This window comes from Salvia hispanica, chromosome 1, assembly GCF_029641045.1.
Source record: "Salvia hispanica isolate PSC_SH4W2 chromosome 1, Shi_PSC_v1, whole genome shotgun sequence".
In the NCBI taxonomy this organism is placed as follows: domain Eukaryota; kingdom Viridiplantae; phylum Streptophyta; class Magnoliopsida; order Lamiales; family Lamiaceae; genus Salvia; species Salvia hispanica.
The window spans coordinates 6,331,760-6,343,881 of record NC_142692.1 but is presented as its reverse complement, the minus strand read 5'-3'; the positions used below and the strand labels follow the sequence as shown (position 1 = coordinate 6,343,881).

At 36.5% G+C, this 12,122-nt stretch overlaps 2 protein-coding genes across 2 annotated transcripts; both read right to left on the bottom strand.

The window, feature by feature from the left end:
* Positions 1–3,749: 3,749 nt before the first annotated feature.
* On the bottom strand, positions 3,750–5,610 carry LOC125224368 ((-)-isopiperitenone reductase-like). Its single transcript, XM_048127761.2, has 5 exons — positions 5,466–5,610; positions 5,012–5,249; positions 4,827–4,928; positions 4,391–4,570; positions 3,750–4,284 (listed from the first exon to the last, which is right to left on the bottom strand). The coding sequence occupies exons 1-5, from the start codon at positions 5,498–5,500 to the stop codon at positions 3,907–3,909; spliced, it is 933 nt and encodes a 310-aa protein (XP_047983718.1). The 5' UTR covers positions 5,501–5,610; the 3' UTR covers positions 3,750–3,906.
* A 334-nt stretch (positions 5,611–5,944) lies between these two features.
* On the bottom strand, positions 5,945–7,903 carry LOC125218284 ((-)-isopiperitenone reductase-like). The gene is made up of 5 exons (XM_048119921.2): positions 7,756–7,903; positions 7,386–7,623; positions 7,209–7,307; positions 6,739–6,921; positions 5,945–6,452 (listed from the first exon to the last, which is right to left on the bottom strand). Exons 1-5 carry the CDS (start codon positions 7,899–7,901, stop codon positions 6,072–6,074), a joined length of 1,047 nt encoding a protein of 348 aa, XP_047975878.2. The 5' UTR covers positions 7,902–7,903; the 3' UTR covers positions 5,945–6,071.
* Between the last annotated feature and the right edge of the window lie 4,219 nt (positions 7,904–12,122).

Here is a 12,122-nt window from a genome sequence, read left to right as displayed (position 1 = left end):
AAAAGTAGTTTTTGTTTAAATGGACATAAATTTTCAAATTCTCAAAACATGGGCCAGTATGGCTCAATTCTTACCGGGCCTCATTTTAAATAAACCCATACTCTCTTCGTTCGAATATACACCTTTTTTTTATTTATTTATAAGAATATGCACTTTCTAGTTATAAAAAACTTTTCTCTCTCTAATAAGGTAAAACTCATTCTCCACTTTAATTACCTTTTCTTTCTATCTTTCTTACTTTATCAATTTTATATTAAAACTCGTATCGATCTCAAAGTGCATATTTTTTTTAGGATGAACGGAGTATAAAGCAAAGTGAACACGAGTACTAGTACTCCCTCTGTTCCATAGTAGTAGAGTGTTACGATCTTCATATCTTAAGTTTCCCCAATTAATTAGTATATTTTGATTCACCATATCTTCCATATCTTTTAGTTAGTTATCTTTGATTCATAGTATCTTCCATATATTTTATTTCTTGCCCAATAAGTTAAGGTAGTAGTATTAGAGTATTATAAATAGGAGATGTTATTATCATTTTAATCATTCAATGAATACATTATTTTGGCCAAGTTCCACGTGTGATAAGTTGAATCCTAAATTCCATACGCCACCGGCTGCCCGACGGAATCTCTCCGCACACAGCCAGAAACGTATATCTGATCTGTACGGTCCGCCACCGTGTGGAACATCAGATACCTACGCGTCAGAACACACGACGCGCTCCTCTTTCTGGCCCTGAGGCTTTCCTCCTGCTGATTCAGCCACGCCTAACCATCCGCTTACCACCATCTCGAACCACAGCTATACACCATCACAACCGCAACTCGTGCTCGACCAGAAGCCACCGCTGCAGCACCTGCTCGACCAACAACCACAACCAAGTCACCGCCGCGCAGCAGCGCCACCCGCCCCTGCTGCTGCACCGCCCCCACCGCTACACGTGGATCAACATCGATCACCATCCTGCTGCCATGCTACGACTCACCTCCGTCAAGCTGAGGCCTGCCTCAAATTCCCCACTACTGTGCAGCAGCCCCTGCTCCAACGCCCACCTTCCTGCCTGCATCGACCGAGCTTCCACTCGGCTACGAAGCTTGTTTCTTGTGAAGAGAAATACTTGGGAGTTGAAGGTGATTCTGAAGTGTTAAATTAAGTTGACTTGCTGCTCATCGAGAAGAAATTGGTAGATGAAGAAGTAAGTGCTACAGAGTTAAATAAAATTAATAAGGTTGGTGGTCTTCTTGATTCAAGTACAATTGCAACCTTTGAGTTTGATGGAGGTCTTGCAATGACATATGGGAAGAGAGTAGGAGCAGATCAGTGGCGGATCCAGGTGGGGGCAGGTGGGGGCGGTCGCTCCCACCATGCGACTAATTTTCTCTTATCCCGGATGTATATTTTCCACATCCGCCCCCACCGTTGCCTCCGACGTCGGCCTGTTGACCGAAAAAAATAACCATTATCGCCTTATTCATTTACTAAATTAGAATCATCTTGGTATTTAATCTTTCTTGTGTCAATTAGGTCATCGACTTACTTGCACAAGAGATGGAAAATCGTTTCTCTGAGGCATCCGCATCCACAGACTTGCTAAGTTGTATGGCATGCCTCGATCCAAAAAATGATTTCGCTGCTTTTAATGTTAATAAGCTTGTTCATCTTGCTACTCTTTACCCAAAGGACTTCACATCGATTGAACATACTCAATTGTTTAAACAACTTGAAACTTTTGTTGATGTTGTGAGAAGAGATGCACGATTGAATGGTATTGAAGATTTGGGTACCCTATCTCAAAAGATTGTTGAACCAAGAAAGATAAAGTTTTTTTGTTGGTTATCGTCTGATTGAGTTGGTATTGATTTTACCCGTAGTGACTGCATCTGTTGAAAGAGTATTTTCAGCAATGAAATTTGTCAAGGCTGACTTGCGGAATAGGATGGGAGATGAGTGGTTGAATGACAGTTTGGTAGTATACAATGAAAGATCCATTTTTGCTAGTGTTTCTAATGAAGGAATCTTGAAACGTTTTCAAGATATGGATACCCGTAGAAATCAGTTGTCTCGGTTAACAGATGCTAGAGTTACTTGAATTGTAATAGACTTTCATCTTGCTAAAAAAACATATTGAAGTATTATATTTAATATTTTACTATTTTATTATTTTATTCCGCCCCCACCATTTTTTAATCCTAGATCCGCCACTGGAGCAGATGCATTTTTTCCTCATGTATCCTTCAATGAAAACAGAGAAACTCCAGAATTTGTATATTGTTGAGCTCCAGGATGCTCGGAGAAAAATGGTTAATGGTTTGTCAGACATGTCATTTACTGATGTAATGAAGAGGACGTTCGATCTCAGATATGTTTACATTGAGCATATGATAGTTGGTTATTGGGGTACAAAACAACTATCTTTTGCGTTTGATCCCGGAGGAGACGTCTCGCCAAAGCTTCTGATTTCAACTCTCTTCGTTGCTTCGTGGTTCCCACCTTGTCCTCAAGGTGGATTTCAACCGTGGGGGAGTTGTTACGATCTCCATATCTTAGGTTTCCCCAATTAATTAGTATATTTTGATTCACCATATCTTCCATATCTTTTAGTTAGTTATCTTTGATTCATAGTATCTTCCATATATTTTATTTCTTGCTCAATAAGTTAGGGTAGTAGTATTAGAGTATTATAAATAGGAGATGTTATTATCATTTTAATCATTCAATGAATATATTATTTTGGTCAAGTTCCATGTGTGATAAGTTGAATCCTAAATTCCATACGCCACCGGCTGCCCGACGGAATCTCTCCGCGCACAGCCAGAAACGTATATCTGATATGTAGTCGTTGCCCGACGGGTTGGAACCCACGCACAGCCGCCCAGATCCTTATCCCCGCCGACCCTCACGGGCGCCGGATTTTCTTATCTTGTTATTTTCCGTTTAATCAGTTCGTTAGGAATTTAGGATCCTAACATAGAGTCATTTCCTTTTTTAGTAAAAGTCAACACATTTGTTCCCACCTACTTTACTCTCTCTTACTTTATTCTCTCTTACTTTGATCTCTCTACATCTCTCTACCTTTTTCATTTCCTACTTTATTCTTTATTTATTAACTCACCTAACACAACTTTTTTTAATCTCCGTGAATTTCTATATCAATGAAGACAGTGGCGGACACAGAATTTTTATATTGGGGGGTCCAAAATTCCAAATTATTATTAGCGATTATTGCATATATTTAGTGTCGACGACCTCAAAAACAACCCGACACATTATGCAGTTGCGAGAGACATATATAATGACAATGTCGATGTTGAAATACTTAAAGAATACAATTTTTAAATTAAGGATTCTTATACTAATAATATTTACACATATAATGAAAAAATAAACAAAAAATTTAGTGTGAAAAAATAAAAAAAAATATTATAATTAATTACTACCTAGTTAATGAATTAACTATGAGAATAACAAAACCGAACCGAAATCCGAATGCTCACCCCTATTCAGCTTCCGTCATTTTATCAATTAATGAGAAATTCCAAGTTATTCGATGAACCATGTAAAAAATTAGTTGAATGCGAATTCAGCTTTATATCAATTTATAATAATAATAATATAAATCAAATAAATTAGTAAACTATGAGATAGTACTATATTAACTAACTAAATATATATAGTAAAAGGTTATTTGAATATGCTCTCTGTAACTAGATAGATCGAAATAGAAAAAGGGAACACGTGTAAGCGGATGTACTAATAACACTATTGACAATGTACAAAAACCCATATCAATTGTTACGTTATTTCATGTAACATGTATGATAATAATTTTACTGTAGAAAGAAAATAGTGTAATAAGTTCTAAGTGATACAAGTATAGTATATTAAATCAACACAAGATAGAGATCACAAAGACAAGGCCTCCGATCGATGGAAGAAGCTGCCCGACGGCCCTCCATCGGGCAGCAACGCCATCTTCACCGGAGCCTCAGCGGCTTCGGCTTCACTCAGCGGGCCATGATTGTATGTAATATCCGTCCTAGCAAAACCAGGACACACAGCATTGATGAGGAAGCGCGGGTGTCGTTGAGCTGCAACCCAAGTATAAGCGTTGAGAGCTGCTTTCGACACTTTGTAGGCTGCAAGGTGAGGAGGCCACTGCTTCTCTTTTACTTTATTCTCTTTCAAATCGTTGAGGAATTCTTGCACAACTTCGTCTACTCTCTCTTCACTTAACCCCTCTTTGCTGCTCAACACCCCTTTTGCCCATTCATTCGGCTGAAGCTGAATTACATACACATATAAGTACATAGTAAAATGTACTATTATGAATATACGAGCAATATATCATCAATAAGAAACAGTTATTATCAAGTGTGAAGAAGATTACCACTATGCAACCTAAAGTGGAGGAGACATTAACGATTCTTGGTGAATCAGAGAGTTGCAGAAGTGGAATCAGTGCTTTTATCACTCTTTTTGCACCATAGTAGTTTGTCTCAATACATTCTTCCGCTCCCTTTAATGTCTCCACAATCTTTCCCTCTGCTTTGGGATGAAACGGCTCCGCCTGCACATCAATAATACACATTTAAATCATAACCTTCATAATATTAAATCACGTAGTTTCAACATCACTAACAAGGAGTAACAAATTGCTACGGACTCAATTCCCATATCGGTTGTGAGAACAATTGATATGAAGTATATAGACTAAATGAACTTTAATTTGTGATTTATTTATATTCTGTTTTCAAATCTTATTGATGCGGTCAGAATTCGTGATTTAAACGTCTATTATCCTTACTTTTCCGACAACTACTAACCTGTCCACCAGCAACGAGAAAGGCGCAGTCAGCCGCAATATACTCTTCAAGAAGTGATACATCACCATCAACATCTACCCCACGATTTCCTGCATTATTCACCTGCACATCATTAATCTATTATCATACTTAAAAAAAATCAACGACATTAGCAATGATCATATTGATTGGACCGTTGTGGGTACCAAAATATCGAGCCTTCCGAATTTTGATTTGATGAACTTGAAAACAGCAGCAACGCTAGCAGGATCAGCAACATCGAGCTGATGAAGGACCACATTATCGAATTCTTTAAGCCTTTCTCTTGCTTCAATGCCTCTCCTTTCATCTCTTGCTGCTAAAATCACCACCATCCCTTGCGAAGCTAACTTCCTGCATATTTCGAACCCAATTCCTTTGTTTGCTCCTGTGATCAATGCATACCTGTATATTATGGTAACGTTCAGTTCGATAGATAAGATAATAGTAAGATGTAATATGTGATAAATCATACTATAAGGTTTTTCTAGGATTAAATTAGTCACGTGATACAAGTGAGATGATAAGATCTCTAATGTAATTTTGGCACTATATGGACAGGCCAAAAAAGACAGACTTTACTCATAATTTATAATTTTCATTGAATAAAATCTTAATTACCTTTGCTTTGCAGGTTGGACAACTGCATCTGCCATTGTTTTTCCTTTTTGTTTTGTGTATGAAATGAGAGTATGCAATTGTGATAGTTCAAACAAGATGTGCTATCTTTATATTGTGATGATATTAATAGATTACAACACGCCACCAGAGATGAAAAAGTCTTCGATCTTTAGTAGCAATTTATATCCTAGAGAAAAAACAAAGTCACAATTTTTCATAGCTCTGCTATGACTATTTGGTCCAACTTGTGTTATGTGATAGAGGGATACACGCCCACTACCTACAGTCCTATACACAACAATTGTTTTTAATTAACTAGATATGTGGCAATAATATAAAAAAAAATATATGATAGTTACAATTTTTAGTCAAATTCTAATAATTTAAGCAAATTCTTGAAAAAATAATACCGTAATAACAATAACATAGCAATCAAAGTGTTACTCCTATTATACTAATTAAGTCGCTCTTCATCGTAGTTATTTCAGAGTATAATAACATAACACTCAAAGTGTTACTCCTTTTATTTTCATACACACATACTCAAAGTATAATAACAATAACAATAACAATAACAATAACAATAACAATAAGAGACTAGTACGTCTAGAACAATGACAAGACTTCCGCCCGGAAGAAGATGGAGCCGGAGGGGCCTCCTTCTGGCGCTAGGGCCAGCTTCACCGGAGCCTCTGCACCTTCGGCATCAGTAAGTACACCAAGATTGTGGGTGAGTTCCGTTCTCGTGTAACCAGGGCACACGGAATTGATGTAGAAAGTGTCGTGTTTTTTGGCCATAAGCCGAGTGTAGGCATTCACAGCTGCCTTGGACACTTTGTAGGCTGAAATGTGAAGAGGCCACTTGTTGTCTCTCAATGTACCCTCCTTGAAGTTTTTGAGATATTCTTGCACAACTTCATCTATTCTCTCTTCCTTCAGCCCATCTTCACTGCTCAAAACCCCTTTTACCCATTCATTGGGCTGAAGCTGTTGTGAAATAAAACACAAATGATCACGAATATAAAAGAGACGGAACAGTTCGATATAATGTACATCTACATCAGCTCTTCAAACTAGGAAATATACTATATCCATATAAGGAAATATACCATAATTAAACAAATTATAGTTATACCAGGAAACATTGAATCTAAAATATATACTACTACTACATACTAGAAAATAATGGACTGATTATATTTTCATGCTTCATACTCAACAGAAATCAAATATATATGATGAATTAGACCAAAAATGGAGTTTGAAAGTGTACCACTAAGCTCCCTAATGTGGAGGAGACATTGACAATTGTTGGTGATTCAGATAGCTGTAAGAGAGGAATGAGGGCTTGGGTTACTCTTTTTAAACCATAGTAGTTTGTGTTGATGCATTCTTGTGCCGACTCGAATGTCTCGATAAGTGTTCCCTTTGCTTTCGGATGCACCAATTCTTGTAGCTGCAACTCAAATAAGATATTTAACGGTAAACACAAAATTACAATGTGACATTTAATAGTGTACTAGAAGAATATTTGAAGCAGTAACATACTAATGGAGTACTAGTATTATTTGTTCATTCATTTTTACTCGGACATGAACAAATGAATACACTAAATTTTATATTTTATATATTTAAGATTCCGACAAATCCCAATAAAATAATATAATTAAATATGGATTCATGGTAAACAAGAGAATTTTTCACTCCTACAATTGAGTACATCTATATAAAGTGTAATATAACCTGTCCAGATGAAACTGTAGCAACATCTGCTTCTATTTGCTCATGAAGAACCAACACATCTCCATCAATCTTTAGTCCTAAACTTGCAGCATTATTCACCTGTATCAACACGAAATCGATCGTCTCAATAAATCGATATCTGAATATTTATGATGGATTTCCGAATTCCATATATACCAGAATATCAAGCCTTCCGAATTGATTCCTTACGAAATCAGCAACAGCAGCAACACTATCAGCATCGGCAACATCTAGTTGATGAAAAAACACATTACCAAATTCCTTGAGACTTTCTCTTGCTTCAATGCCTCTCTTTTCATCTCTTGCTGCTAATATCACCACTATTCCTTTCGATGCTAACTGCCTGCATATTTCCAATCCAATTCCTCTGTTGGCGCCACTAACCAAAGCATATCTGAAATAGTAGTCAAATATTGTAAAAGGAAAAATTGGTAGTACTTCATCAATCATCAACAATAAAATTAAATACTCCTCCTACTACTACTAGTTAATTAATTTAAATCCAACATAAACATTTTACTATTACCGTCGTGGTGCGAGGTGGTCAACTGCATCTGCCATTGTTTCGAATTTTTTACAAGTGGAATACTGTTTATGGATACAAGAAAGAATATGTGGTTTTGTTTTATAGATGAGACCAAGGAAGGGGGGCCTGGGGGGTGATCGGGACATATGCATAGCTGTTTCTAATTATAAGTTGTACAGCCTATGCTATGTATAATGTATGCATGGTCCCAATAAAAAAAGAGAGAAAAAAGGAACAAGTTTATGGTGACCGAAAAAAATGCGAAAAAGTGATACTAGTAATTGGTCGGAGCGGATCACTACTCCCTCAGTGCATAAAAAATGGAGTAGAACGCGTTGTGAATGACCCACGTTTTAATATGGAATTAATAAAGTTGCAGACAAGGAAAAAAAAAGAGAAAAATAGTGTTATTAGTGAAAAATGTGAGATTGTATTATTAGTAAGAGAGAAGGGGAAAAAAAGTAAAAGAGAATTTTTTGAAAACTTTCTTTTTAAATGTGCTCTATTTTTTGTGGATGGAGGGAGTACATGCAATTGAAATTATATGGAATTTAATACTTTGTTAGATAAAATTAGAAAATTTAACATAAAATTGCATTTTAATTCTAAATTTCTCTTAGTCGGTCAAAAATTAACTAAAATTGGTCTTAATTGTTATCGAATATAATTTTAAAATATATACTTTACATTTTTCTGTATATTTTGAATAGTTTTTGCGAGTATACGCGGGTGTGTGAATTGTGTAAAAATCTGTATACTACTATTGTGTATTTGTGTTGATGAAATGTCTGATATGCAGTATTCTTTGTCTAACTAGTGTCATGTTTGTTTGGGACATGATCACTTTAGTAATTTAAATTTTAAAATATTACTATATTTGTAAAATTAAATAGTACTCCTCCGTTCCACAGTAATAAAGGCATTTCATTTTCTGCATTTGTTTTGAAAAAATGATACTCCCTCCGTCCCACAAAGATTGTCCCATTTTTCGATTTTCGTTCGTCCCACAAAATTTGTCTCATTTCACTTTTTACCATTTTTGGTAATGGACCTCATATTCCACTAACTCATTCCTACTCACATTTTATTACTCCCTCCGTCCCGGCTAAGATGACACATTCCTTAGCCGACACGGGGTTTTAGGAGTAATTGGTTAATGTGTTTAATTGGAGAGAGAAAAGGTGGGTGGAAGTATTAAAATAGAGAGAGAAAGAAAGGTGAATACTTTAATATGGGTGAGAAAAAGTGGTTGAGTGTATTAATTGGAGAGAGAAAGTTTCCAAATAAGGAAATGTGTCATCTTGGTTGGGGACAAACTAAAAAGGAAAACGTGTCATCTTAAGCGGGACGGAGGGAGTATAAAACTAATATATAAAAGTAGGATCCACATTCCACTAATTTTTCAACTCACTTTTCATTACATTTCTTAAAACTCGTCCCCAGTCAAAATGGGACAATCTTTGTGGGACGGGGGAGTATTAAATAGTTAAAATGAAGAGATAGTAGAGTAAGAGAAATGATAATGCAGAGAAGAGTCTTATCTACAATATTCTCTCTCTTACTTTACTTTTTCTTCATTTTAATTATTTATAATTATTTTTTCAAAATGAGTGCGCAAAATGAAATGCCTTTATTAGAGCACTCCCAATGGAGGTGGCGAATTCTCGGCGATAAATCGCCGATTATCGCCGAATTATCGCCGGCCATTGTGGCGAAGTCGGCGATAATTCGGCGATAATGTTACCGTTGCTTCGCCGAGTGGCGATTTATCGCCGGATTATCGCCGAGCGATCGCCGGCCACTGTGGGCGACGCTCGGCGATAATCGGCGATTTTTAAAGGGTCCTCCAATCGCGATTTGCACTGGTAAAGGGTCCGACGCGCTTTTTCTACCAGGGGGATATTGCCGATATCATGTATGCGTGCATCATCATGCATAACATGATCATCGAAGATGAACACGAAGGCGTCCTCGACGTCACCAACGACCCAAGTGTTGCATCATCGAGTCACGGTGTCTCAACCGAGTCCGCCCGCCAGGGTGTACCGCACAACGAACATGAACGGTTCCAGGCGTTCATGGACATACACCAGAAGGAGGCCCATCAAGCACTACAACACGATATCATCGAAGAATTGTGGGCAAATAGAAACCGCGCCCACCGCCCTTGAATTTTTTTTTCTTTGAATTTTTTTTTTGATTTTTTATTTCCATTCGTGTACTTTTTTTTTTTTTAATTTTCTTCGTTGTAATGTGTACCCGTGTTTAATACAACGAACTTTATTACTATTTATTTGATTTATCTTTATAAATTAAATAAGCTAGCTTTATTATATATAAAAATAAAACAATTAAATTAGTGATGATGTAAAAATGAAATGTTGAGTTAGGGAGAAATAAGGGAGAAATAAGGGAGAAACCATTGTAGGGGTTGGCTAAAAACTGGGGATAAAATGTGATGCTGATGTGGCGCTGATGTGGCAGGAGTTAGGGAGAAATAAGGGAGAAATAAGGGAACTCCATTGGGAGTGCTCTTACGGTGGAACAAAGAGAGTACTAGTATCAAGGAAACAATTTAAATATATTTTGATATTATTAAAACTTCAATTACAAATCATTTTATTGGTTCAATCAATTTGTGCTAAGTAATTCTTAGCTTGCAAAAGTCTCATTTTTTTCTTCCTAAAAAGAGGAAGTCGCAATTTTCCAAAACTCTGCCATGCTTTGCTTATCAGATCCAAAACACTGCCATGCTTCTACAATTTTCCAAAACTCTGCCATGCTTCCATTATACAAACACTCACATTTAAGTCACTAGATTTGTGACAACTGGTATTAAAATTTTAGGATAAATATTACTGTAGTACTTTAAATATCAAATTTTATCCGTTCAGTCAAATTGGAATGAGAATTGGAACTCTCATTACTTGTCTTTGCTTAATATGTTCAGATTCCAACTTGGTGGTTGGCAAATGGTAATTTAGTACTACCTCTGTCCCTGAAAATTTAATACAGTTTACTATTTTGGTTCGTCCCTAAAAATTTAATACACTTCACTTTTACTATTTTTGGTAGGGGACCTCATATTCACACTAATTCATTGCTACTCACATTTTATTATAAAACTAATGCTTTAAAAGTAGGACTCACATCCCATCAACTTTTTCAACTCACTTTCTATTACATTTCTCAAAATACGTGTCGGATCAAAGTGTAGCAAATTTTGGAGGACGGAGATAGTAATAGTTTGTAAAATTCTTTGAACGTAACTTGTCTTGTTTTTCCTTTCTTACTATTTTTCAGCCGATTTCTTGATCTTGCACTCATAAAGTATTTACTTGTCAAAGGTTTTACTTACATTACATGTAAGCTTTTGGAATTCATTTTGTTATGAAATTATACACAAAAGCTAAGAGCATCTCCAATGGTCGGCTAGCGACCGGCTAGCCGAACCATTGGAGGCGGCCAGCGCAAAATCGGCGAGCCGATCGGCGTGGGCTGGCCGATGCGCTGACCGCCATTGTGACGGCCCGATCGGCCAGCGATCGGCCAACGCCGAATTTTTTTTTTTTTTAAATTCTTTTTTTTAATTTTTGAAAAACTATATAAACACGATTTTCTCTATCTCTAAATTTCTGTACAAGAGCAACATCTAGCGATGGACAACAACAACTAGCCCAACATCTAGCGATGGACAGCGAGACCCCCGTTCGGCTAGCGGCAAACTATAACAGATTCAAGGTGGCTCGTGTGTGGAAGTCCGAATTTTTTTTTATTATGTTATTTTTATGATTTTTAGTTAATGTACTTTTTTTTATTTAAATAAAATTAATGAATTTTCCCGTATATGTCTCGTAAATTTAATTCCGTATTTTAATCGTAATTTTAATTCCGTAAATGTAGTATATTTTGAATTATTTTTATTGCGGCTGGCCTATGGCTGGCCTAAATCTGATGTGGCAAATGGATTTTTTAGTGTTGCTGACGTGGCAGGGGAGAGAATGGCTGGCCTATTGCTAGCCTAAGCACCATTGCAGATGCTCTAAGTATGTGTTATTATAAGTTACTAGTATAACACTTGGTAAATGCTTAGGACATCCACAACCACAATCATACTTTTAAATTAATTAAAGCAAGCATACATGTACACATAACGCGCACAAGATGATGATTTAAGAAGTAAGTTCTGAGACCACTAGTATTTAAGGTATGATATGATTTATAAACTCATTGTTCTTGGTGTTTATTGTAAGATACGGACTGTATATATATATACGGTTTTGTGGGCTTTTGGTATGGATGCATAAGATACTACTACTAATTTGCTGTCAATTTTCTCACTAGTGCTGCACAAATAATCATCTAAA

Bases quoted from the DNA above. Each gene is read 5' to 3' on its own strand.
- LOC125224368 (XM_048127761.2), bottom strand. From the start codon at position 5,500: ATGGCAGATGCAGTTGTCCAACCTGCAAAGCAAAG. The intron at 4,929-5,011 runs GTACCCACAACG...AATGATGTGCAG, and splicing joins TCGGAAGGCTCGATATTTTG to GTGAATAATGCAGGAAATCG. The intron at 4,571-4,826 runs GTTAGTAGTTGT...ATTGATGTGCAG, and splicing joins TTCTCGTTGCTGGTGGACAG to GCGGAGCCGTTTCATCCCAA.
- LOC125218284 (XM_048119921.2), bottom strand. From the start codon at position 7,901: ATGTCCCGATCACCCCCCAGGCCCCCCTTCCTTGGTCTCATCTATAAA. The intron at 7,308-7,385 runs GTATATATGGAA...GTGTTGATACAG, and splicing joins TCGGAAGGCTTGATATTCTG to GTGAATAATGCTGCAAGTTT. The intron at 6,922-7,208 runs GTTATATTACAC...TTTGAGTTGCAG, and splicing joins CTACAGTTTCATCTGGACAG to CTACAAGAATTGGTGCATCC.